This window comes from Gorilla gorilla, chromosome 7 (genome assembly GCF_029281585.2).
Source record: "Gorilla gorilla gorilla isolate KB3781 chromosome 7, NHGRI_mGorGor1-v2.1_pri, whole genome shotgun sequence".
Lineage (NCBI taxonomy): Eukaryota > Metazoa > Chordata > Mammalia > Primates > Hominidae > Gorilla > Gorilla gorilla.
In genome coordinates, this window is record NC_073231.2 from 100,015,427 (window position 1) to 100,038,907 (window position 23,481).

General features: G+C 39.9%; 1 protein-coding gene across 4 annotated transcripts in view; it reads right to left on the reverse strand.

The window, feature by feature from the left end:
* CDH17 (cadherin 17) overlaps positions 1-23,481 on the reverse strand; it is a 65,524-nt gene that overhangs the window by 34,982 nt on the left and 7,061 nt on the right. Inside the window, exons 3-9 of one of the 4 annotated variants that reach the window (XM_055349397.2) lie at positions 13,432-13,566; positions 12,386-12,524; positions 9,947-10,105; positions 9,642-9,841; positions 6,722-6,853; positions 6,266-6,416; positions 1,649-1,864 (exon numbers count right to left, since the gene is read on the reverse strand). In XM_055349397.2, coding sequence (XP_055205372.2) covers positions 1,649-1,864; positions 6,266-6,416; positions 6,722-6,853; positions 9,642-9,841; positions 9,947-10,105; positions 12,386-12,524; positions 13,432-13,566 — 1,132 coding nt within the window. Of the gene's footprint in view, positions 1-1,648; positions 1,865-5,328; positions 5,485-6,265; positions 6,417-6,721; positions 6,854-7,247; positions 7,412-9,641; positions 9,842-9,946; positions 10,106-12,385; positions 12,525-13,431; positions 13,567-23,481 lie in introns of those variants that run through there. The other 3 variants (XM_063709371.1, XM_055349398.2, XM_063709372.1) reach the window with 3 other exon arrangements.

The following is a 23,481-nucleotide window of genomic DNA, read 5'->3' on the forward strand; positions in this document are numbered from 1 at the left end:
CTCTATCTTCAAATTGCTCCAGGTCCTCATGTATTTCCACAGGGATTCCCACTCTCCCATAAGCCCTACATGATTTTGTAACTTGTCATATTCATCCTTCAAAGCCCAGCTCAGAAATACCTCTTCCAGAAAGCTGTACCTGTTCTCTCCCTCCACTGAGTCACTTATTTCCTTCATGGGCTACCTTGTGCAGTTCCTTGCAATTTACTGACTCACGTGTCCATCTCCTCTACCAGAATGAGTGCTCCTTGAGGACAGAATCATCTATGTCTCCCCAACACCTTGCATGGTGCCTCAAATAGGTAAATGCAGAATAACTGCTGAAAGAATGGACTGCTGATAGTGTGAAATTGTTAGCTCGTCATGAATAGGGAAGATTTATTATACTTACATCTGTTCTATCTCTTACAATAATGCTAGACAAATATTAGGGCCTTAATATTTGTCAAATTACTGGGTTTCAAACATTCCGCATTAGGGCCCTACTAAACCTGGCTTCTGCCTAGTATCTCAATATCCCCGTAAAGGACAGAAACATGAAGCACAGTGTGAAACGTTTCTTGTTTGTTCTCCATACCTGTGTCATCCGTGCCTGCCAGCAGAACAATTACTGAATTATATGGTAATCGAAGATTAGTACGCATTAACTCAAAGGACCTTCTAGGAGTCTGAGTGCCCTTGAAATGAGTCTCTCTTTGAATCCAGGTATTTTGTGTGTCTGTGCACATTTGTTTAACAATGTGTGCAGTTGATTAAGAATGCGTAGTTTTTATCAGATTCTCAAAGGTTCCTGTGACCCAATAGAGATTAAGAACCACTTGCTCTGCAATTGTATAAGGAGTATAGGGAAGAATGTCTCCTGATACTGTCAAACGGCCAACTAGAAGCTGTTAGGGTAAGACAGAACTTTCCGAAAGATGCGCTTCTCCTCCACTTTCCTACAGTAGAGTCCTTTCAGTCTGAAAGCAAGAATTGGGAAATACAATTCATTTTCCTGTTTGTGATTATGTTCTGCAGAATGTGCCTGGCAGACCTCCAACAACAGGGATGTTAGTTGACAACAGCCCCACTGCTGTGCTCTGGAATCTATTACCACATTCACACTGAGACCTCAACTCCCCTGGACTGTACACAGCCAGTGACTGAGAAAAGCAGCAATTGTAAAGCTCATTTTCAAAGACAATGAATTCCTCTGACAGCCCCCTTTAGACTCCCCAACAGCTGTGCCAAGCTTTCCTCAGACTGTCCTAGTCTAGGACATTCCCACCAGCCTTCCTTCTCCATCTCCCCTTCACCCAGCGTCAGGCATCAGGCTTGTATTTAGGTCTGATGACTCTCCCAGCCTTCTTTGTGCCCTTCCGCAATTTTTTCTCACAGGCTCCCCCCAATAAAATCCTTGTACATTTAATCTCCATTTGGCATCTGCTTCTCATAGGACCCAGACCAACACAACAATGGTGCCTGAGCTGCAGCTCCGGCCTTTACAGTGTTCAACCAGCTATCTCTGTGTTACGTGTGTTTCACAAAGGAAGCAAAGAATGTTTAAATGGCATCATTCTATAACATACCAGACATTAGCGCAGGAAAATAAGTCATAGCTAGAAGGAAAACAATGATTTGCACTCAAGACGGTGGATATGATACTAACCTTTGTCAGACACCTCTATCGTTAAGTTGTACTGAGGAGTATCTTGCTTCTTCAAGGACTGTTTAGCTAACTGTAACATTCCAGCATAGGTTTGGATTAGGAAGAGTCCATCCATGGGAAGTTTGGGAGTTTGCTCCACAATCCTGTAGTTTAGAAAACTGTTGGCAGTATTTTCTTCATCCCTGTCATGTGCAGTAAGGGTCCCAATACTGTTACCTATGAGGAAGGAAAGAAGGAAAACCCACCATTACAGGCTCCACATAATCTATTAAAATAGTTTCACTAAAATAAGCACATTCCTAGAAAACACCATGAATAACTTTGGATAGCAGACAAACGCTCTTAGATTTATTTTGGTTCTTCTCATCCTATCATGTAATGGGTTGAATAGTGTATTTGTCAGCCAGGGCTGTCATTAAGTATCATGGATTAAACAACAGAGACTTATTTTTTCACAGTTCTGGAGGCCAGAAGTCTGCAATCAAGGTGTTGCCGGGGTTGGTTTCTTCCGAGGCTTCTCCTGGGCTTGTGAGTGGCTGTCTTTTCCTTCCGGTGCCTTCACAGCACCTTCCTTCTGAACCTCCCTATGTCCACATTTCCTCTTATAAGGATACCAGTCATACTGGATTAGGGCCCACTGTAAGGACATTTTACTTTCATTACCTCTTTAAAAACCTTATCTCCAAATATAGTCACATTCCGAGGTACTAGGGGTTAGAACTTCACCCTATGAATCTGGGGGAGGGGGAAGATGTAGCCTAGAACAGAGGGTTACGACGTCAACATATAATTTGGGGGGCACGGGGGACACATTCAGCCCGTAACACCTAGTACTCCCTCCCAAAACTTCATGTCTACCAGAACCTGAGCATGGGACTCATTTGCAAATAAGACCTTCACAGATGTCACTAGTTAAGGCTCTGGAGATGAAATCATCCTGGATTTAGAGGCAACCCTAAATTCAGTGACAGGTGCACCTATAAGAAGGGAAACACAGAGATACACACAGAGGAGGAAATGATCTGGAGGAGGAAGCCAGAAGTTGGAGATACGCTGCCACGAGTAGCCAGGGAACACCAGATGCCAACAGAAGTCGGAAGAGGCAAGGAAAGATTCTCCCCTTGAGACTCTGGAGGGAACGCTGCCCTGCAAGCACCTTGATTTCAGACTTCCAGCCTCCAGGACTAGGAGAGAGCAGATTTCTGTTGTTTTAAGTCACCAAATTGGTGGTGATTTGTTGCTGTAGCCCTAGGACGCTAATACACATGGCAAATGGTATCACTAAACAAAGAGAAGCCAACCCTAGATTGCATCTAAGCAACTTCATGGAACAATTGCAGAAACTGACTCTACTCCAAAGATAACACAGGGCAGGGACCAGGCAGGATCCTCTCCACCTTGCTGTAGTTTGTGGTCCTAAGTATTTTATTCCTGTGAGGGTTTCAGTCCAGGGAGTTCTACAAACCAGTGGCTATGACTCGGTCCTGCACCCAGCTCTGGGCAAGTTCTGACAGGTTCCAGACCATCCTACTCTGGGAGGTGGGAATTGTAGGTCTCTTTATATGTAGCAAGAATCCCACATAGGAGCCCAAACTTGAATTCATCCCATTTGTGGAGTTACACCCCCTCCCCCATCAGCTGACACAGTTTGCATCCACTGACACATATGGAAATTTAGAGGTTTTTTGGTTTTGGGTTGGGGGAGGAAAAAGAAAGTACCTATGTATGTCTACAGTAGAGCTGGACACATGCAGATGTGTCTCATGGGCTGCATGCAGGGACCATCAGAAGGAATAGGACAGAAGAGAATATGTTTCTAGTGCATATGGCATGCGTATGCCCTTGCAAGAAAAGTATCTGTGTGCTGGGATGAAAGAGTGTCTTACTAAATTCTGTGGTCCTTTGGTGTCTCAGCAGCCCTGCTATAGCCCTATCCCCTCAGCAAGTGAGCAAGAAACTGAGGACGCTGTCCTCCTCTCACTCACAGGAAACCTCCATGCTGCCAGAGGCACCATGAGGACTGCTGGCATCAGAGGACACCCCTCGCTGGGAGCAGAGGACCTTGTGGATCAGTCGGAAGTGAAAGGAAAACCATGTCTCTGAGTGACTGAGGCCTGGAACAAGTGGAGCTCAAACTGATACAGGAGTATACGTAGCATCTCTTGGAAATATGCAGAAATATTTAGGGAGGTGGGGCTTTTATGAGAGTCTAAATTTTCTGTATGAATACATAAGACTTGGTGGCAAGTGGGATTCAAGAATAAATGTTAGTGTTGCTAAGACTTGGGAACACCAGTCCCACAAGATACCAAACAGGAGAATGTAAATACACTGGGGAATATATATATATATATATATATATATTTTTTTTTTTTTTTTTTTTTTTTTTTGAGATGGAGTCTCACTCTGTTGTCTGGGCTGGAGCACAGTGTCATGATCTCAGCTCACTGCAATCTCTACAAGCCTCTCAAGTAGTTGGGATTACAGGCATGCACCACCACACCTGGGTAATCTTTGCAGTTTGTTTTTTTTTTTTTTTAGTAGAGACAGGGTTTCGCCATGTTGGCCAGGCTGGTCTCGAACTCCTGGCCTCAAATGATCTGCTCATCTTGGCCTCCCAAAGTGCTGGGTGGGATTACAGGCATGAGCCACTGCACCTGGCCTAATTCAGTATTTTATCAAGGTTTTATTTGTGAATATTTCCACCTACTCATGTCCTATCAGCTAAGCTAGACAGCAAGTCCCCACAAGGCAGGAGCATTGTCTTGTACCCCTTTCAGGTTACATATATAGAATATGCTCAGTTGATTTATAAGAATTCTTGGTCCACTAAAGACTCTGAAATATTTTTACAAAATAAATTCTCACCTTTAGAGAGGCAAATAGCAAGCTGAGCCCCTTCAAAATTTATTCTACCAACAATGACTTCTTCAGTCTCAGAAAACCAGCACTATCCTCTTCCCAGATGAGGTAGGCGCCTCGAAAAGAGCTTCCAGCAACCCCCATCTCCTGATATTTGTGCTTTTTCATAACCCCATCCTGTTGAGTGCAGGCTGGGCCTAGCAACTTGTTTCTAATGGCAAAAGTGATGGGATCGCTTCCAAGATTAGGTCATAGAAAGACTGATGCCTGTCCTTTCCTGCTCTGCCGTACTCTTTCCCTCTCTCTCAGAACTCTCTGAATTAGAGGTATCCAGCTGAACTTCACCCAGATTCCAGACCCACAGAAGCTGTGACATAATACATGCTTGTTGTTTGAAGCTGCCAAGCTTTAGAGCAATCTGTTTTGCAGAAATAGGTAACAAATGGACTATATATTTGGCCCAATGTAAAAGAGGCTTGAAGTGTCATGTCCAGGTCAAGAAAGTTGTCAAAGATTTTCCACCTTTATTCAGTGTCACAGACCATCCCAGATTTCCCAAGAAGGTGATGGCACACGTGTTTGTTGGCTACTGTTACACAACTGTGACTGTGAGAAGATTCTTCCTTATAACGAACTGAAGTCCTTCAAGCTGGCATTAACTCTTCCTGTTGTGGCAAGAGTTGAGAAAAATGAAACAGAGAGGACCTGCACAGAACACAGTGACACAGAACACACTGACAAAAGGCAGCCCACACGACACCTGATAGCAAGAAGAAAAATAATGAGCAGTGTGAGCAAGCCGCTCCAGCAGCACCCACCAAGCCTCCAGGAAGGCACCCACTCTGTCAGAGGTGTGTCTGGTGAGGAATGGAGGGACGAAAAGAAAATGTGAGCCCATCCACAAAGCACAGGAGGATCTCTCCACAAGGGCAGCGAAGCTCTAGAAATGATAGTCGTGAGGCTGCTACACTTGGAAGCCTCTGAAAAGTACACAGCACAACAGAACAAAACAGTTCAAGAAATGCCAGTCTGCTCAGTCAAGGGGCTCACTGCCAAGGGGGAAACAGACAAGCATTGTCCCAAACCCAGAGAAGCCATAAAACTCCCAGAAATTATAATGTTCTTATAGGAGTTGTTCCTATACAAAAACTAAAAAGCTATCACAGGACACAGTAAAAGAAAACATAGCAAGACAAAGCAAAAATGATAAAAATAGATGGGATTTGACTTCATCTAGCAGCCTCTTGAATTATATTATCAGCTTCTTAGAAAGGGAGGCCCAAGGGTCAAAAGTCAACTTCCATTGGTATTGCTTACTTATTGCAGGGTGTCTGTCTGACTTTGGGTGTAAATGTTTAAATTCTTTGGCAAATGTGATGAGATTATCTCTTTAATGAGATTATTAGAGGTCAAATAACGTATGGGGAAATCCTGCAAATGAGATATCCCTATATACATGTATATAAGATACTAGTGTAGGTGGCTGTGATACTAATGATAGTGGTAAGGGTGATAATAATAGTGATAATGGTAGTAGCGGTAATGGTAGCTATAAAAGCCCCAATTTAAGAATACTATCCAGATACTGTTTGATCCCAAATACGGTCCTTACGTGACTCCCAAGGTACAGTCAACCTCTATGCTGTGGAAGACATGGATTACTGACTCCCAGTAAGGTCTCCTGCTCACCTTTTACCCAGCAGAGGAGAGAAATGGAGGGCAGTTACACAGCATTAGGCAGCTCTCATTTCTTACCCAGTCGTTCATTCTCCTGGACCTCAAATATGGTTACTGGTGATGGACATGTAGGTGGATTATCATTAATATCTTTAACTTTTACATGAATTTCCAGCGGATATGAAAGTGGTTTTCCATACTCATCCTTTGCAACTGCATAAAAAACATACTACAACAGGAAAGTCAGAGTTAAGACAAGACTCACCCACCACCCTCTGTCAAAAGCAGAGAAAATCGCTGTTTCATTTCTATGTCATTTACTCCCTTATTTTTAATTCACTTAGAATTGGAAAATTTAAAAAAATGAGATGGGTCAGAATTATGTGAAAATTATCATGTCTTTGAAAACCAATAATATGCTGGAGTCTGAAATGTGTTTTTTTTTTTCTTTAAAGTAAAATCCATTTTGCTCTCAACTGTAGATGGGCATAGGACTTTGTCTTGTCGCCTGTGAAACTCTTCTCTTTTACTCACTGCATCCTTTTCTTCTCGGTCCAAGGGCTGAGTCACGTAAATATCTCCTTCCTGGTCAATTGAAAATGGGAATCTTGGCAGCTTCTCTCTGTCAACTAAGGAATATTGTGCACCGGGATCATTCCACCGCACCTACAGGGCCCAAAGTCAGTTGTGAGGAAAGCTATATTTGGACTGAGAGAACTGGAAAGGAAATAATTTTCTAGTTCTCAATTTGAAATCTCTGACAACCTTGTATGTTTGTGGTTTCTTGTAACAACTGAATTACGTTTTTCACTTTTAACCTAAAATAAGCCTGTTTCCCCCCACCAAGTTATATTGCTCGAAAAAAGCACACCAGGAAATGTTTCTTCTCTAAAGCAATTCTTCACAAACCCTCTACAGGGTTTCTGGGCTGCTTTCTTTTGGAAGTCTGACTGTGAAAGCTTTCTATCCACAAACCATCCATTTAAGAAACAAAATGTACTTTGTGGCTGGCAGTGTCTGAGGACTAAGCCACAATGTATGGTGAGCATCTAATACTCACCAATGAAGATGAACAGGGGCAATAGGGGCCACTCTGAAGTCTTCTCCATGCCATTAAGTAAGACAAATGATACAAAAATAAGGACATTCCTTTCCTAAATATTTAGCCTCAGAGACTTCAGGGATGAGAATAACTGCCAACTCCTAGGGTTGTTTGTAAACAACCTGGCAAAAATAAAAAATAAACACAAGTAAGACCAGTCTACTTGCTATATAGACAGAGCCTGGTCTGATATATTAATAATGTTTACTGAGTTTGCCACATGCCAGACACAATTCTAAACATATTTATGTGTTATCTCATTTAATCTCCAAACAGTCCTCTGACGTACAGACTACTGTTATCTCTATTTTATAATGAAGAAACTAGGGCACAAAAAATTTAAGCGATTTGCCCAAGGTCCTACTGCTAGTTGAAATTTCCACAGTAAACTATTCTCAGAGCAGCCTGGGAAGATATCACAGCAGCAATTTTGTCCCTTGCTAATTATTTAAGCATCACCCATTGTCCCTGCAGACTACCTTCTTGGTTCTAAAGTGGGCTTCTCTTGTGTTCTAAAAATTCAGTCTGAGTTCCTCTTCCCACCTCCCCCTCCCCCCTCCTCCCTCCCCTTCTCCTGCTCCTCCTTTCCCCTCTCCCCCTCTCTCTTTCTCCCTCTCTCCTTTTGGGTTTCAGAACACCCAGAGCATTTTTTCCAGACCTGAAAATTAGGTAGGCACTCTAGAATTTTCCCTTGGCAGCCCCAAGGCAACTAAGCATGAGTTCTTTGCAGCATTTACAAATCCCTTTGGGAGTAACCTGAATAATAGCTATGAAGACTTTAGTCTAGGCCCCCAATCAGAAATTCTCATGGTAATGAGTGCTGACATGCTTTCTTTCTAACTGGGAAATCAGAATTCTTCCTGCTGTTCTTCCTTTTTTTTCCCTCCTGAAGTTGAAGTTCATTAATTCAACATTCAATAAATAAATGTCCCTGGGCCCATCCCAATAAATATGATGGAATAGGCCATTCCAGGGCCCCTTAACAATAGTAGCATTAAAAAAAAATTAGGGGAACTACAGACTAGTACTTCTTCATAATAATATCTTTTAATATCTAATATTTTTATCTACTTTTACAGATACTGTCTCAGTTAATCTTCACAAAACACTGAAGTATTATCCCTATTTTATTGATGAGACATTGGGGCTCAGAATAGTTAAATGACTTGTTTATGATCAGTCATTCAAGTGATGGAACAGGAATATGATTTTGTTCATCTGCTTCCAAATCCAGGGATCTCCCACTAACCCACAGCTTTCATGTGGAGGAATTTCCTGGGCTTCCAGAAAATATCAAATCTGGGTGGAGTCCAGAGTGAATTTCTAGGAGCTAAGGTAGGAGGGGGCCCAGGGTAAGAGCACATGCCACGGAGGTGGGGAAGTAGGAGCATCTGAACGGAGGGGAGAGGCACACACAGGAGATAGAGTGCCAGGGGTGAGGGAGTTTCCAAGGGGAAAGATTCCCTACTATGATCCTTTTACCCCTAGCCAGTCCTATCTCTGTCCCTCAGCCTAAGATGGGCAAGTCTATTGGGTCAAGATTTTTTCCACAATAAGAAGCAGCAGCCTTTCAAAACTATTTGCAACCCCCAAATCAAACCATGTCCATACATAGTGCACCATAAATGACCCACTGCAGGGCTGCCATATCCCACACTGCTAACAGGGAACAACAAACATCACTGCTGTCTACTTTTAAGGTGAGGGTGAGTGAAGTTCTCTCTGAAAGCAAAAGTATATATCTGATGTAGTTTGGATGTTTGTCCCCTCCAAATCTCATGTTGAAATGTAATCCTCAGTATTGGAGGTGAGGCCCAGTGGGAGGTGGGATCATGGGGGCAGATCCCTCGTGAATGGCTGAGCGCCATGCCCTTGGTGGTAAGTGAGTTCTCACTCTGAGTTCACATGAGATCTGGTGCTTAAATGTGTGTGGCACCTCCCACCTAACTCTCTTGCTCCCATTGTCGTCATATGATGCTCCTGCTCCCCCTTTGCCTTCTGCCATGATCGTAATTTTCCCAAGGCCCTCAACAGAAGCAGATGCTGGAGCCACGCTTGAACAGCCTGCAAAACCATGCACCAATTAAACTTTTCTTTACGAATTCCCCACCTCAGGTATTTCTTTATAGCAATACAAAAACGGCCTAACATAATATCTGCATCCAAGTTGCCTGCCCATGATGCACGGTCAAGTCCAGTGACTCAGGGCCAGAGGCTAGATAATTTGCTTTATAATCATGCTATGAAAAAGGTATCTAATAAGTGTATCAGTGAAGACTGTGAGGGTGGGTCTCTACAAAGTGAAGCCATTTATCTAGTTGGCTCTCAGTGTTACTTGGGCTTGGGTACTACCTGAGTGATTTTGATGGGGTGAGGATCAGTTGAGTTTTCCACCATCTCCACAGGTTTTGGTGCTTTCCAAATATTCTCTGTCACTATGATATCCACAGATGTGGTATCACTGAAGGAATTCTCACTCTGGCCTCCCATGTCCTTCACTGAGATCACCAGATTATAGGAAGGATTCTTAGCAGGATTCAATTCCTGAGATCCTGTGAGAAGTAGGGGAGAAGGGAACAGGAAGTGTCTCTGGAAGAGACAGACCAAACTCCCTTTTTCTGACCGAGACAGTCCTACCAGGGCACCCCTGAACTTACCCTCTCGGGTAAGAGAGATGGCTCCCGTTTTGTTGTTGATCTGAAAGTACATGACATTGTTGATCATGGGAAGCTGGATGACAATCTGGTAATAAAGCTGGCCATTGGGAGTGGCCGGATCATCCAGGTCTGTGGCATTGACGTACAAGAAGGGCTTTCCTGTTTAACAAAACGTACCCAGAAAAAAAAAAAAGATATTAATTGAAACCCAAACCAACCATAGCTACTTTTTCCATCTAAAAAGTGGAGATATAATAGGGAAAGGTATGACAATTCACACCAGTGGGGAAATAAATATTTATCCCACTCCCCCCCTTCCCTAAAATAAGGTTTCTCAAGGTCTGGTCCGAGAACCTCTAAGGGTCCCTGAAACTGTTCAAGTGCTCTGTAAAGCTAAAGGTCATGTTTCTGTAAAAGACCCATTTAAAGTACAAGATAATTTAATGAATTTTAGTGTAAAAGAATGGAAAATATGGTATTAATATTGATTTCACTTTGCAACTAATCTTTAAGAAACCACAATTTATTGAGTTTGGGTATAGTACTAAAGAATGTCCAGTTATCTGAAAATACTATTAAAATATTCCTCTCTTGTCCAACTGCATATCTGTGTGAGGCTAATTTTCCTTCATATATTTCAACCAAACTAGCACATGGCAAGAGAATGAATGTAGAAACAGACATGAGAATCCAAGCATTTTCTACTAATCCAGACATTAAAGAGATTTGCAAAGATTAACACGATGCCATTTTTCTTACTATTTTTGTCTTTAAAATCAATTATTTTTCATTAAAACATGTTGATTAGTGTTATTTTAAATGAATTAATAATTTTTTAAAATTTCTAATACAGTAAATGTTGATAGATATAACCAGTGATGTACTAGAGACAGCTCATGAGACTCAGTTGTTGAATTTTCAGAAATTTTGTGTGTCAATTATTAATACCAATGGTCACTTGAAATAGGCCATGGTAGGAGTATTTGCAACATGGAAACTGGAAAATTCTACAAATCAGAGCTTTGTCCCCCTAGAAAAATAGCTGTTAAGCCTTTACCAGGACACCACTGGATATAACCCACGTGTCTAAAAGTTCTCTGGAGTCCTTAGTAAATTTTAAGAGAATATACAAGTCCTGAAACCAAAAAGTTTGAGAGCCATTTCTCTAGCAGATTCTATTAGTGAAGAGAGAAAAGGTACGGCCTGGAGGCTACACGTTTAGCAGAGTCTGTGTGAGTCTTTGGTATGCAGCTTCAGTGACAGGGACATCACTCCACATAATAAACTGAAGTGAATTTTTTCCTGGAATTCTCGGAGGCAGGCATTGAAGAAAGAGAAGGAAGAAGCTTGATGGTGGGATGATGCAAATGGCCCCAAGTCTTGATTAGTATTATTTTAAATGAATATCTTTAAAATTTCTAATACAGTAAATGTTGATAGATAAACCATATTTCTGAGAACTCTGAAGTCTAATATTCATTTATGTTGTGTGCAACTGTTAGGAGGTGATGCTCCTTCCTAGGTGCCTGCTGGACACACTCACGCCTTAGTGAAGGTCTTAATGAAGGGCTTAATGAAGGGCTTTTGTGGAAGTGAAAGGTAGAAGGTCAATGCAGCATAGAGAAGGGCTGAGCCACAGATGGGATGTAAGAGAAGAAAAGAGCTGGAAACCACCAGTGACAATATCAATGGAGGTTCCTGAGAAGATACAGGGGAGTAAGCTTACCTTTCTAGAGTGTTCTAGAGCTCTGAGGTATCTTAAAGATCACCCTAGAAAAGCGTTTTTCAACTGGGGGTAATTTTTGAGACAGAATCTCACTCTGTTGCCCAGACCAAATGCAATAGTGTGATCACGACTTACTGCAGCCTCAATCTCCTGGGACCAAGTGATTGTGCCACCTCAGCCTCCCAAGTAGCTAGGACTACAGGCATGCACCACCACACCTGGCAAACTTTATTATTTTTTATAGAGACAGGATCTCACTTTGTTGCCCAGGCTGGTCTCAAACTCCCAGGCTGTTCTCAAACTCCTGGCTGAAGTGATCCCCCCACCTCAGCCTCCCAAAGTGCTGGGATTTTGTGCCCTCCACCCACCAGAGGATATTTGGCAATGCCTGGAGACATTTTTATTGCCACAACTTGGCAGGGGGGCACATAGTGGATAGAGGTCAGGGGGATGCTGCCAATCATCCTACAAGGCACAGAATAGCCTCTGACCAAAAAAAGAATTATCAGACCCAAGATGTCAATACGTAGTGCTGCACTGAGAGACCATGCTCTGGAGCAATAGAGATAGTGAAACAACTCCCAAATCAGTGTGAAATGTAGGTAAGATAGTGCTTATTGAGTGACAGCTGCAGCTATTAGCCACACAAGTCTGCCCCTTCCACCTGACACCCTTCCATCTTTCCATAAATATCTCTGGCCCCTGCCTGTTACCTGGGCGAGAGTTCTGCCTTACTGAGCCTTCGTACTTTGACTGGAGAAACGTGGGTCGATTGTCGTTGATGTCCTTCACTTCTATGGTGATAGGGACTGGACCCTCCACTATAATTCCATTAGCGTCCAGGGCTGCAACCTGATGTTGAGGAAAAGGAAACCATGTTGGTGAGACTGAACTTCATGTCACATGCCCAAAAATCACTTGAAGGAAATTAGAACTCAAAGAACCAATGGCCTGGTGACTGTAGGAGAGAAAGAACTCACAAAAGGCCAAATTGGGAAATGCTAAAATAGGGATTGTATCAGTTAAGCCTGGCTAATCATGATGGTGACTTTCTATCAGCAGGGTGTTCTGGACACTGAACATGTGTCTGTTCTGGATGGCTGAAGTCCATGAAACAAGAGCACTGTGACCCCTGAGAATATGAAAGTGTTGTGTTCTCTTCCAGAGCCATTATGGCGGTCAGCCTGCAAGGCCTGCAGCAGAAGTACCAGACAGAAAGCTTTTATCTCACTCTTTTTTCCATAGTAGGCTCTCTGACTTTCCTTGGTATTCAGATACCAACGGTGAAAACTAAAGGAGAAAGAGAGGGAGAAGGGTCTTTTTAGTCAGCTTCTGGCTACTGGTTCCCTCTGCTTCTTCCAACGCCCAAAGGAGCTCCATCCCAGCACCGATACAGCCTTCTTCATGGGTCCCAAGCCAATGCAACAGCCACAGGCAGATACCATTGAAGTATCAGAGATGTGCTTACTTTTGATCCAAGTACCTAAGCATGGTCTTACTTGGATAAGTAATGCCATCAGAGGGTCCTGGCAATGTAAGTGGGGTTACGCTGGTTAAAAAGCCTAAGGAAAAGGATATGTTTGCCACACCCCTCTGTAGTTGGTAAGAAATGGACATGTGAGGATTGCAAAGCGTCCCATTAATGTAAGGAAAGCTGTAACTGGATTCTGTGCAAGGAAGGAAGGTGCCAGCCATACTTCCAGAACAAAGGGTGCTCAGAGAGGTTGGAGTTAGATCCCTTCACCTGGTATCAATTTACCTGGAGGTTGTGAGTAGATCTTGTTTCCCTGTCCAAGGCTCTGTTGTAATACAGAAGTCCCTCCTGTTCTATTACAAATATGTTGTCTGTCTCCCCAGTTAGTTCAAAAGTCACAGCAGGAGGATTGGCCTTAAACTGGGGAAAAAGCAAAAAACAGATTAAGTTGTAAGGGAAAAAACAATGTTGTGGAATTTGTAGAAAGTCACCAACTTCAGGTAAAATTTTCATTGGTTCAATTACTAAATAAGAAATCCTCAACTTTTAAAGTGGTACCTTCTAAAAGTTTGTTTGCACAATAACTGTGTAACATTTAACATACATTTTCCTCAAGAGACTGTATACTATTATTCAATACATTGACAAAAGTCATTGATGCTTTAAATTATAGCTGGGGTTAAAAGAGACTTTTTGGTAATATCTGAAATCTATGACATTACTAGCTTCTAAGAAGCATTAAAAGGGTAGCTTTCTCTCTAGGATAAAATATGTCATTTAGCACTTCTAAAAATTGTGACAAAGATTAATAGACATGTTAATGTTAAGGAAAACAATTTATAAGTGGCTTTAACTTAATGCAAATGCTATATGATAATCTATTACTTTTTCAGAAGTGGAGAAAATACAGACCACCATATTCATAGATATGGCTATATCACTTTTAAGACCACAGCAACAGAAAACTCACATAAAACTAAGAAAACATAAAAGCTGTTCAACCTTAAGTTTTAGTATACTTTTATATATTTTTATTAAATTAAAAGCAATATCAAAGTTAGTATGGATATAAAGAAACATTGTTGATGGAAATATAAATTCATATAATCCTTTTGGAAATAACTTGAGGCATAAAATGTTTGTACCCTTTGATAGCAAACATTACTATACATAATTAACCCTAAGGAAATATTTCTTCAAACAAGTACATGCTTGTAGTGAAAGTAACTTTATTTATAATACCAGTAAGATTGAAAACTCCTAAATGGTCAAAAAAAAGGACAGTGAAATTATTATGGCACATGAACTTGACAGAATATTAATCATTAAAATGTTCATTCTACAAATTATGAAGAAACATAAGAAACAATGATGTAAAGTAACAGAAGTAAATTTGAGAGTAAATCTAGACTGTTACGGTACCAAAAGAATTCATGTCAGTAGGTAAGAAATGGAATTTAAAATATAAGAAGAGTTGATGTGTTAAATGGGTAAGATTATAAGTTAAAAAGTTTTTGTGCATGTTTGCTTGTTGATATTATATTGTTTATATAATAAATGAACATGTTGCTATTTTGTGTTTTCAGAAAAAGACCTGGACATCAGTGAGAAAGGTGGAGTAAGGGCCTGCAGAAAACTGCTCCTCCATAAAAGCAATGAGAACACTGGCAAAAATTGTAAATATCATCTTTTTCAGAATATGGGAAATTAACCAGATGCTTGCAAAATCCAAGGAATGTTTATTAAAAAAAAAAAAAACTAAGCTTTGTGGTGTTTTAATGCACCCTAATCCCACGGTCCTTTCCTAAGATCTGAAGTAGCCTTGAAAGCAACAGCCTCATACCACAGTACCATGGAGAGGGTGAGAAGCGTTTGTAGCTTCCCAAAAGCTCCATCACCAGAGAACTATCATTATCTATCCTGTTGGCATTTCCCTGGGAACATCTACTTACAACGCTTATCTTCATTTGACCTGACTCACAATTCACACACCACACACAATTTTTCCCCTGGGGCATTTGTTGAAAACAACCATTAGCAATTGTTCAACTTTGCAGCTGCCTGAGGCTGTGATAACAGTTGAAGCAAAGAAGCAGCTGACCAAAACGCTTAAAAGGGAAAGCTGGGAAATGAGATGTCCATAAGGGTCTTTGAAAATCTCTAATATATTCCTGGCAATCTACAAGGCCACTCTCATGAGCAGGGCTGTGTGCATGCCTGGGAAAGACCTGAGAAGGCCCTAATCCCTCACCTCTGGCTGAGTTGGAGGCTCTGCATAAGCAGAAAGTGAAGGCGAAGGCAGAGTTGTAAACTGCCTGCCACATAGTTGAAGGTTGTGTCCCAACATGCACACAGTGCCCCTTGGTAAATACCAGGAGACTTACTGGCTTAAGGCATTTAAGGAAATCTCTATCTAGTCATTAGCTGAACACTAAGCTAACTGAGCAGAGACTTCAGTGGCCAGACATGACAAAGAATACAGACTTTACAGAATTCATTATGGAAAGTCACTAAGCAAACAAACAGCATCAACAACCAACTCCAGGAAAAGAAATATATATGATTTCTAGAGTTGCCACAACACATTATTTAAAATGTTTGGTTTTCAACAAATTATGAAATGTACAAAAATATTAAAAAGTCAATAGAAACTGTCCCTGAGGAAGCCCAGATGTTGGATTTACTAAAGATTTTTAAAAATCTATTTTAGATAGATTCAAAAACTAAAGGAAATCATCTCTAAAGAATTAAAGTTTGAAAACAATGCCTCATCAGATATAGAATATTGATTAAAAATAGAAATTTTTAAAATAGAAATTCTACAGTTGACAAGGATGATAACTGAAAGGAAACATTCATAAGAGGGTGTTCAAAAGCAGATTTGAGCTAGCAAAAGAAAGAATTTGTGAACTTGAAAATAGATTAATAGAGATTACTGAAAGAAAAAAAATGAACAAAAATGAATAGATTCCCAGAGACCAGTGAAACACCATCAAGCAGAAAAACACATACATAATAAAAGTTCCAGAAGGAAAGGAAAAAGGGGGAAAAAAAGATTATTTGAAGACAGAATGACCCAAAACTTCACAAATTTAAGAAAAACATGAATCTATATATCCAACAATCACTATGAACTCCAAATAGAATAAACTCAAAGAAATCCAAACTTAGTCACATCATAAACATTTGAAAGATAGAGAATCTTAAAAGTGCATAGACTCATCACATGTAAAGGATCCTCAATAAAATTAACAGCTAATTTTCCATGGAGATCAGAAGGCAGTGGAATGACACATTCAAAGTGCTAAAAGAGGCCGGGTGTGGTGGCTCACGCCTGTAATTCCAGCACTTTGGGAGGCTGAGGTGGGCAGTCATGAGGTTAGGAGATCAAGACCTTCCTGGCTAACACGGTGAAACCCCATCTCTACTAAAAATACAAAAAATTAGCCGGGCGTGGTGGTGGGCGTCTGTAGTCCCAGCTACTTGGGAGGCTGAGGCAGGAGAATAGCGTGAACCCAGAAGGCGGAGCTTGCAGTGAGCCGAGATTGTGCCACTGCACTCCAGCCTGGAGGACAGAGTGAGACTCTGTCTCAAACAAAAACAAGCAAACAAACCAACCAACCAAAAAAAAAAAAAAACAAAGTGCTGAAAGAAAAAGAGTGGCCAAGTAAGAACTGTAAATCTAACAAAACTGTCCTTCAAAATGAGGATAAAATTAACCTATACTACTATCAGACAAAACAGACTTTAAAACAAAATTTTCAGAGACAAAATGGGATATTCTACAATGATATGAGGGTCAATCCATCAAGAAACCATAGCAATTATAAACATATATGCACCTAATAATGGACCTCAAAACACATGAAAGAAAAGCTGACAGAATGGAAAGGAAATTAAATAATTCAACAGTAATAATTGAAGATTTCAAGACTTTACTTTAAATAATAGAATAGAAAATCAACAAGGAAACAGAAGACTTGAACAATACTATAAACCAATTAGAAGCTAACAAACACCCAACACTCCATCCAACAAAAGCCAGTCACATGGAACATTCTCCAGGAGAGGTTATATGTTAGACCATAAGCAAGTCTCAATAAATTTAAAGGGATTGAAGTTATACAAAGTATTTGACAATTGAATACAATTAAAAACAATATAAGGAAATTTGGGAAAATCACTAATATGTAAAATAACAATATACTCTAAAAACCAAAGATCAAAGAAGAAATCAAAAGGGAAATTAGAAAATACTTTGATGTAAATGAAAATGAAACACAGCATGCCAAATCTTATGGGATGCAGATAAAGCAGTAATTAGAGGAAAATCTATCACTGTAAATGTTCATACTTTACAAAGATGAAATATCCCAAAGAACCTAATCTTCTACTTAGAAAAAAAAAAAAGAAAAGAAAAACAAGAAAAAGAAGAATAGCAAAGCAAGCAGAAGAAAATAACAAAGATCAGAGTGGAAATTAATGAAATGGAGAATATAAGAGCACAGGAGAAAAGTCAACAAAACCAGAGTTGATTATTTGAAAAGATCCACAAAAGTGACAAACTTTTGGCTGGACTGATCAAGAAAAATGAGGTAAGATTCAAATAACTAGAATCAGGAATATAAGAAGACTACTACCAACCTTATAGAAACAAAAAGTATTAAAAAGAATATTGTGAACAATTGTTTTCCCACAAATTAGACAACCTAGATCAAATGGACAAATTTCTAGACCAACAAAAACTACTAAAACTGATTCAAGAACACATAGAAAATCTGAATAGAACTATAACAGGGATTGTATTAGTAATCAAAAAATTTCCACACACAAAAAAGCCCAGAACCAGATGGCTTCACTAGTGAATTGTACCTAACATGTAAAGAAGAATTAACATCAAACCTTCAGAAATTCTTCCAAAACTAGAAGAGTAAGGAACACTTAATTCAATTCATTCTATGAGGCCAATATCCTGATACCCAAACCAGAAAAAAGTCAATGCAAGAAAACTTCAGACTAATGTCTCTTTTGAATATAGGCACAAAATTTTCCAATGAAATACTAGCAAACTGAATCCAGCAACATATGAAAAGTATTATATACCATTACCAAGCGGAAATTATACCAGAATACAAAGCTGGTTCAATCTATGAAGGTCAATTAAGGTAGTACCCCATATTGATAGAATTAAGGACAAAAACCACATATTTCAATAGAGGCAGCAAATCATTTGACAAAATCCATCATCCTTTCATGATAAAAACACTCAACACACCAGGAATAGAAGGTGACTTCTCAGCATAATAAGGACACCTAAGTAAGCCCCACAGCTAACATTGCACTTAATGGTGAAAGACTGAAAGCTTTCCCCATAAGATCAGAAACAAGACAAGGATACTCAATCTTGCCACTTCTATTTAACATTGTACTAGGGATTCTAGTAAGGGGAATTAGGCAAGAACAAGAAATAAAAGGCATAAAGATTGGAAATAAAAAAATAAAACTATCACTATTCACAGATGCCATGATTTTATATAGGGAAAATTCTAAGGAACCTAAAAAAACTATTACAGCTAAGAAACAAGTATTATAAGGTTTCAGGATAAAAGATCAATAAACAAAAATCAATCTTTCTAACCATTAGCAAATAGCAACCCAAAAATGATATTTTTAAAATTCCATTTACAACCACAACAAAAAGAATAACATATCTCAGAATAAACTTAAGCAAAGAAATATGAAGCTTATAAAATGGAAACTACAAAACACTGTTGAAAGAAATTAAACAAGTTCTAAATAAATGGAAAGACACCTAGTGTTTACAGATTTAAAAATCTAATGCTATTAAGATGGCAATACTTCCCAAGTTTATCTACTGATTCAATACAATCCCTATCAAAATTACAGCTGCCTTGTTTGTAGAATTTACAGGCCGATCCTAAAATTCATATGGAACTACAGGAGACTCAGAATAGCCAACAACAAAGTAGGAAGACTTAACATTCTCTAATTTCAAAATTGACTACAAAGGTGTAGTTCCAGATAATGCAGTACTGGCATAAACATATATAGATCAATGGAATCATAGTGGGAGTCCAGAAACAATTCAATTGATTTCTGATGAGGATGCTAAATTCAGTGGGGGAAAGAATTGTGTTTTCAATAAATGGTGCTAGAACAACTGGATATCCACATGCAAAAGAATGAAGTTGGACCCTTACCCCATACCATACACAAAACTAACTCAAAATGGATCAAAGACCTAAATAGAAAAACTAAAACTATAAAACTCTGAGAAGAAAGCATAGACATAAATCTTTATGACCCCGAATGAGGAAATGGTTTCTTAGATATGACATCAAAAGTACAAATAACAATAACAATATAAATTGGACTTCATCGAAATTCAAAGCATTTGTGCTTCAAAGGACACTACCAAGAAAGTGAAAAGATAACTTATAGAATGTGAGAAAATACTTGCTGCAAATCATATCTGATAAGGGAGAGAACTTGTATACGGAATATGTAAATAATTCTTACAACAATAAAAAGACAAATAACCTGATTAAAAGTAGGCAAAGGATTTGAATAGACATCTCTCCCAAGAAGATATATGAATAGTCAATTGCCCCATGAAAAAATACTCAACATCAGTCATTAGGGAAATATAAACCAAAACCACAAAGAAATACCACTTCACAACCACTAGGATAGCTATAATTAAAAAAAAAAAAAAAAAGACAGATAATAACAAGTGCTAAGGATATGGAGAAATTGGAACTCATACATTGCTGGTGAAAATGTAAAATGGTTCAGCTGCTTTGGAGAACAGTTCGTGGTTTCTCAAAAGTTTAAACAGAATTAACTTTGACCCAGCAGTCCTGCTAGTGAGTGTGTGTGTGTGTGTGTGTGTGTGTGTGTCCAAGAGAATCGAAAACATGTCCTCATAAAAAGTTGTACATGAATAGCCATAGCAGCATTATTCATTATAGCCGTAAATGAAAAAACAAATATCCATCAATTGACACATGGATATCCAAAATGTGATATATCCAGGTGATGGAATATCACTCAGTCATAAAAAGGAATGGAGTTCTGGTTCATGTTACCAACATGGATGAATGTTTAAAACACTATGGTACATAAAAGAAGTCATACATAAAAGGCCATATGTTGTATGATTCCATTTACATGAAATGTCTAGAACAGGCAAATCTATAGAGATCAAGAGTAGATTAGTGGTTGCCCAAGGCTGAGGGGAGTGGAGGCTGGAGAGTGACTATTAATAGGCATAGGATTTCTCTGGAGGCTGATGGTAATATTCTGTAATTAGATAGCAGTGATATTTGCACATCTTTTTAGATACTAAAAACTACTGAATTTTAGAGGCATGAATTTTTAGGGTGACATCTTATTTAAAATGAGAAAAAAAAGACCTCTCTCAGATTTATATCACACTGTCTGATGATCTGGAAGCCCCTGGTGAGTACAGAGCTGGCACTAGTTGAAAATCCACAATGAAAGAAGTGTGTGGTGGTTCAGTTCATTTTATTTTTGAGGACATATTAAAAACCCAAGAACCAACCTCATGGGGCAATGAGTGTTCTTCATGCCTCCGTAGGTCCAGGTGCTGGATGAGAGGATCTGTACACCTACCTCCTCCCCACCACTGAAGCAAAGAGCTCCGAGCACATCTTACCAAGGCTGGGTTTGCTGCATTCTTTCCACGTACAAAGACAGAGAGAGCAGAATGTGCTTGACTAGAAGTCAGGAGACCTGTGTTCTATTGTTGGCTCTGCCATTAACTAACTTAAGCCTCAGTTTCCCCATTTTTAAAACAAGCAGTTGTACCAAAACTCCCCAGTGTGTTTTCTGGCATGAAGCTTCTGTGATTGTAAAAAGAAAATCCCCTTCATCTTCCTCTCACTACTCTGTCATCCCAACCCCACACCCTACCCCAATATACACACACACACACACACACACACACACACACACACCCCTGAAAAGAAGAAACATTCAACCATGATAACCAGGCTATCATTTCCTGCCAAGAAGGGATAACTTTGCAGCATGGCTAACAGAAAAACTAAAACAAAACAAAAAAAAAGAAACGTGGAGCAGCCCAAGGAATGACTTTTACTGGCTAGTATCCCCAGAGACTCTGGAATGATCCTACTGAATAGTTTCTAGGTCTGGATGTTTGTCCGTTGTAAAGCTTGTGAGTTGAAGATTGCATCTATGTACAATCCTGATTCTCTTCAATGAAGTGTGGACCTGTACTCACAGAACACCTACTCTATTTTGACCTTAAGTCTTTTCATACAGAAATCTCAGAAGTAGCCACAAACTTTGTTTCACAAATATGTTTTGTTTAGTTTGTAATTAAAAAAAACTATGCCAATTTTTTTACATCAGTGAATTTTATATAAATATAACATTTTATGCCTTTTCTAGGAAAATTATAAAATCTAGTACAGTAGTACCCAAATTCTAACTTGTGAAAATCGTCTGGAGCTAAATTAAGCCTATCCCCTTTTGACTTACTTTCAGTTTGCCACAGTCCCCACTACTCCCTCTTGTCCCAAATACTAAAGACAAGTATGAGAAAGTGTTTGATTTCATATTTGTGCAATTGGGTTTTTTTCTCATATCTGTTTTTTGTTGTTGTTGTTTGGCTGTTGTTTTTCTTTTTTCCAGATGGCTTCATTTATCACTCGGCTAGCCCCTAAGAGCAGTTGAGATAACTCACCACAGACAGGTATCTATGTCATATCCAAGCACTCTATTGGCACCTATATAAGGAAGTCTCCCCAGTCTGTATCTCCTGACCCATATTAACACTGTCTGAGACCTCTCCACCTGGCTGCCCCACAGATAACCTTAAAATCAATAAGCCTAAAACTCATTCACTTTTCTCTAAATCTTTTGCTGTACTCTCTCTCTCTCTCACTGAGTGACACCACTAACTACCCAGTCAAGCAAGCCAGAGACCTAAGAGTTGTCCTTCTTTCTGTTCCCTCATCCCCTGTGCTCATTCAGTAACTTATAAACAACAGAAGTTTATCGCTCATAGTTCTGAAGGCTGAGAAATCCAACCAGCAGATTCAGTGTCTGGTGAGGGCCCACTCCTCACAGATTGCACCTTTCATGTGTCCTTACATGGCAGAAGAGGCAAACAGGCACCCCCAAGCGTCTTTTATAAGGGCACTAATCCTATTCATAGAGGTAGAGCCCTCATGATCTAATCATCCACCAAAGACCCTAACTCTTGATATTATTACATTGGAGATTAGGCTTCAACATATGAACTTTGTGGGGACACCAACATTCAGACCTCTATAGTTACTCAAACCGGGCCTCCCTCACTTCCCGTTGAACTATTGAAAACAGTTTTCTAAAATCCTTTTAACCTCTAGGCTCACTCCCTTGCAGCTCATGCTCTGAGTGATCACACAGTAAGCTTCTACAGCACAAATCTAGTTACGGTTTTCCTTGTTGAAACCCTCCAGCAGCACCCTGCAGCCTGCTATAGGACGAAGGGCCAGTCCAGCCCGTGCTGACCTCCGCAGGCATGCAGACCTTTGACTGCATCCTGTCTCCCACTCTAGACTCTGGCCCACATGCCAGCTGTCATTTTCTTGACAAGTGCACACCCCCATGCTTTTTCCCATCCTGTACTCTGTACCTGCTTCCTGACTGTGAGCACCTGCTCGTTTTTGAGTACTCAGTTTAGGAGTCAATGAAACCTCTTCTGTTCACTTACTACCATCTTTGTTCGAAATTGATCATTCTTAGATTTTAAGTGTTCTCACCACAAAAAAGAGATAAGTGAGATAATGCATATGTTAATTAGCTTGATTTAGTCATTTCTCTCTATACTTCAAAACACATTGTACACAATATGTGCAATTTTGTCCATTAAAAATAAACAAACAAATAAAAATCAGTCACTCTTTCTTAGCTTACCCTCTGCCCCCTCCACATCCCACCAGCCTCCCATGAGAACCTTCAGTGCATGTGTCTGTTTCCTTGTTAGTTTTCTCTTACTAGCTGGTAAGCTCACCGGAGCAGGGATGGAGTCGGGGTCATCCCATATCCCCAGTACCCAGCAGAGCACCTGGTATACATAGTAGTCACTCCGTACATGGTTAATAAAAGAAAGTCTGTGAGAGAAAGTAAGTAATTCAACTCTGCGTGAGCCCCTGCCAGAGTCTCCTAGCCAGTTCCCTGAATCCTCTCTTTCCTCCTCTAGTTTGTAGCCAGAGTGACCTTTTCTCAATGGAGTCTTGATTCAGTTCCATTGCTTTTGAGAAAAACTCAAGATCCTTAGGA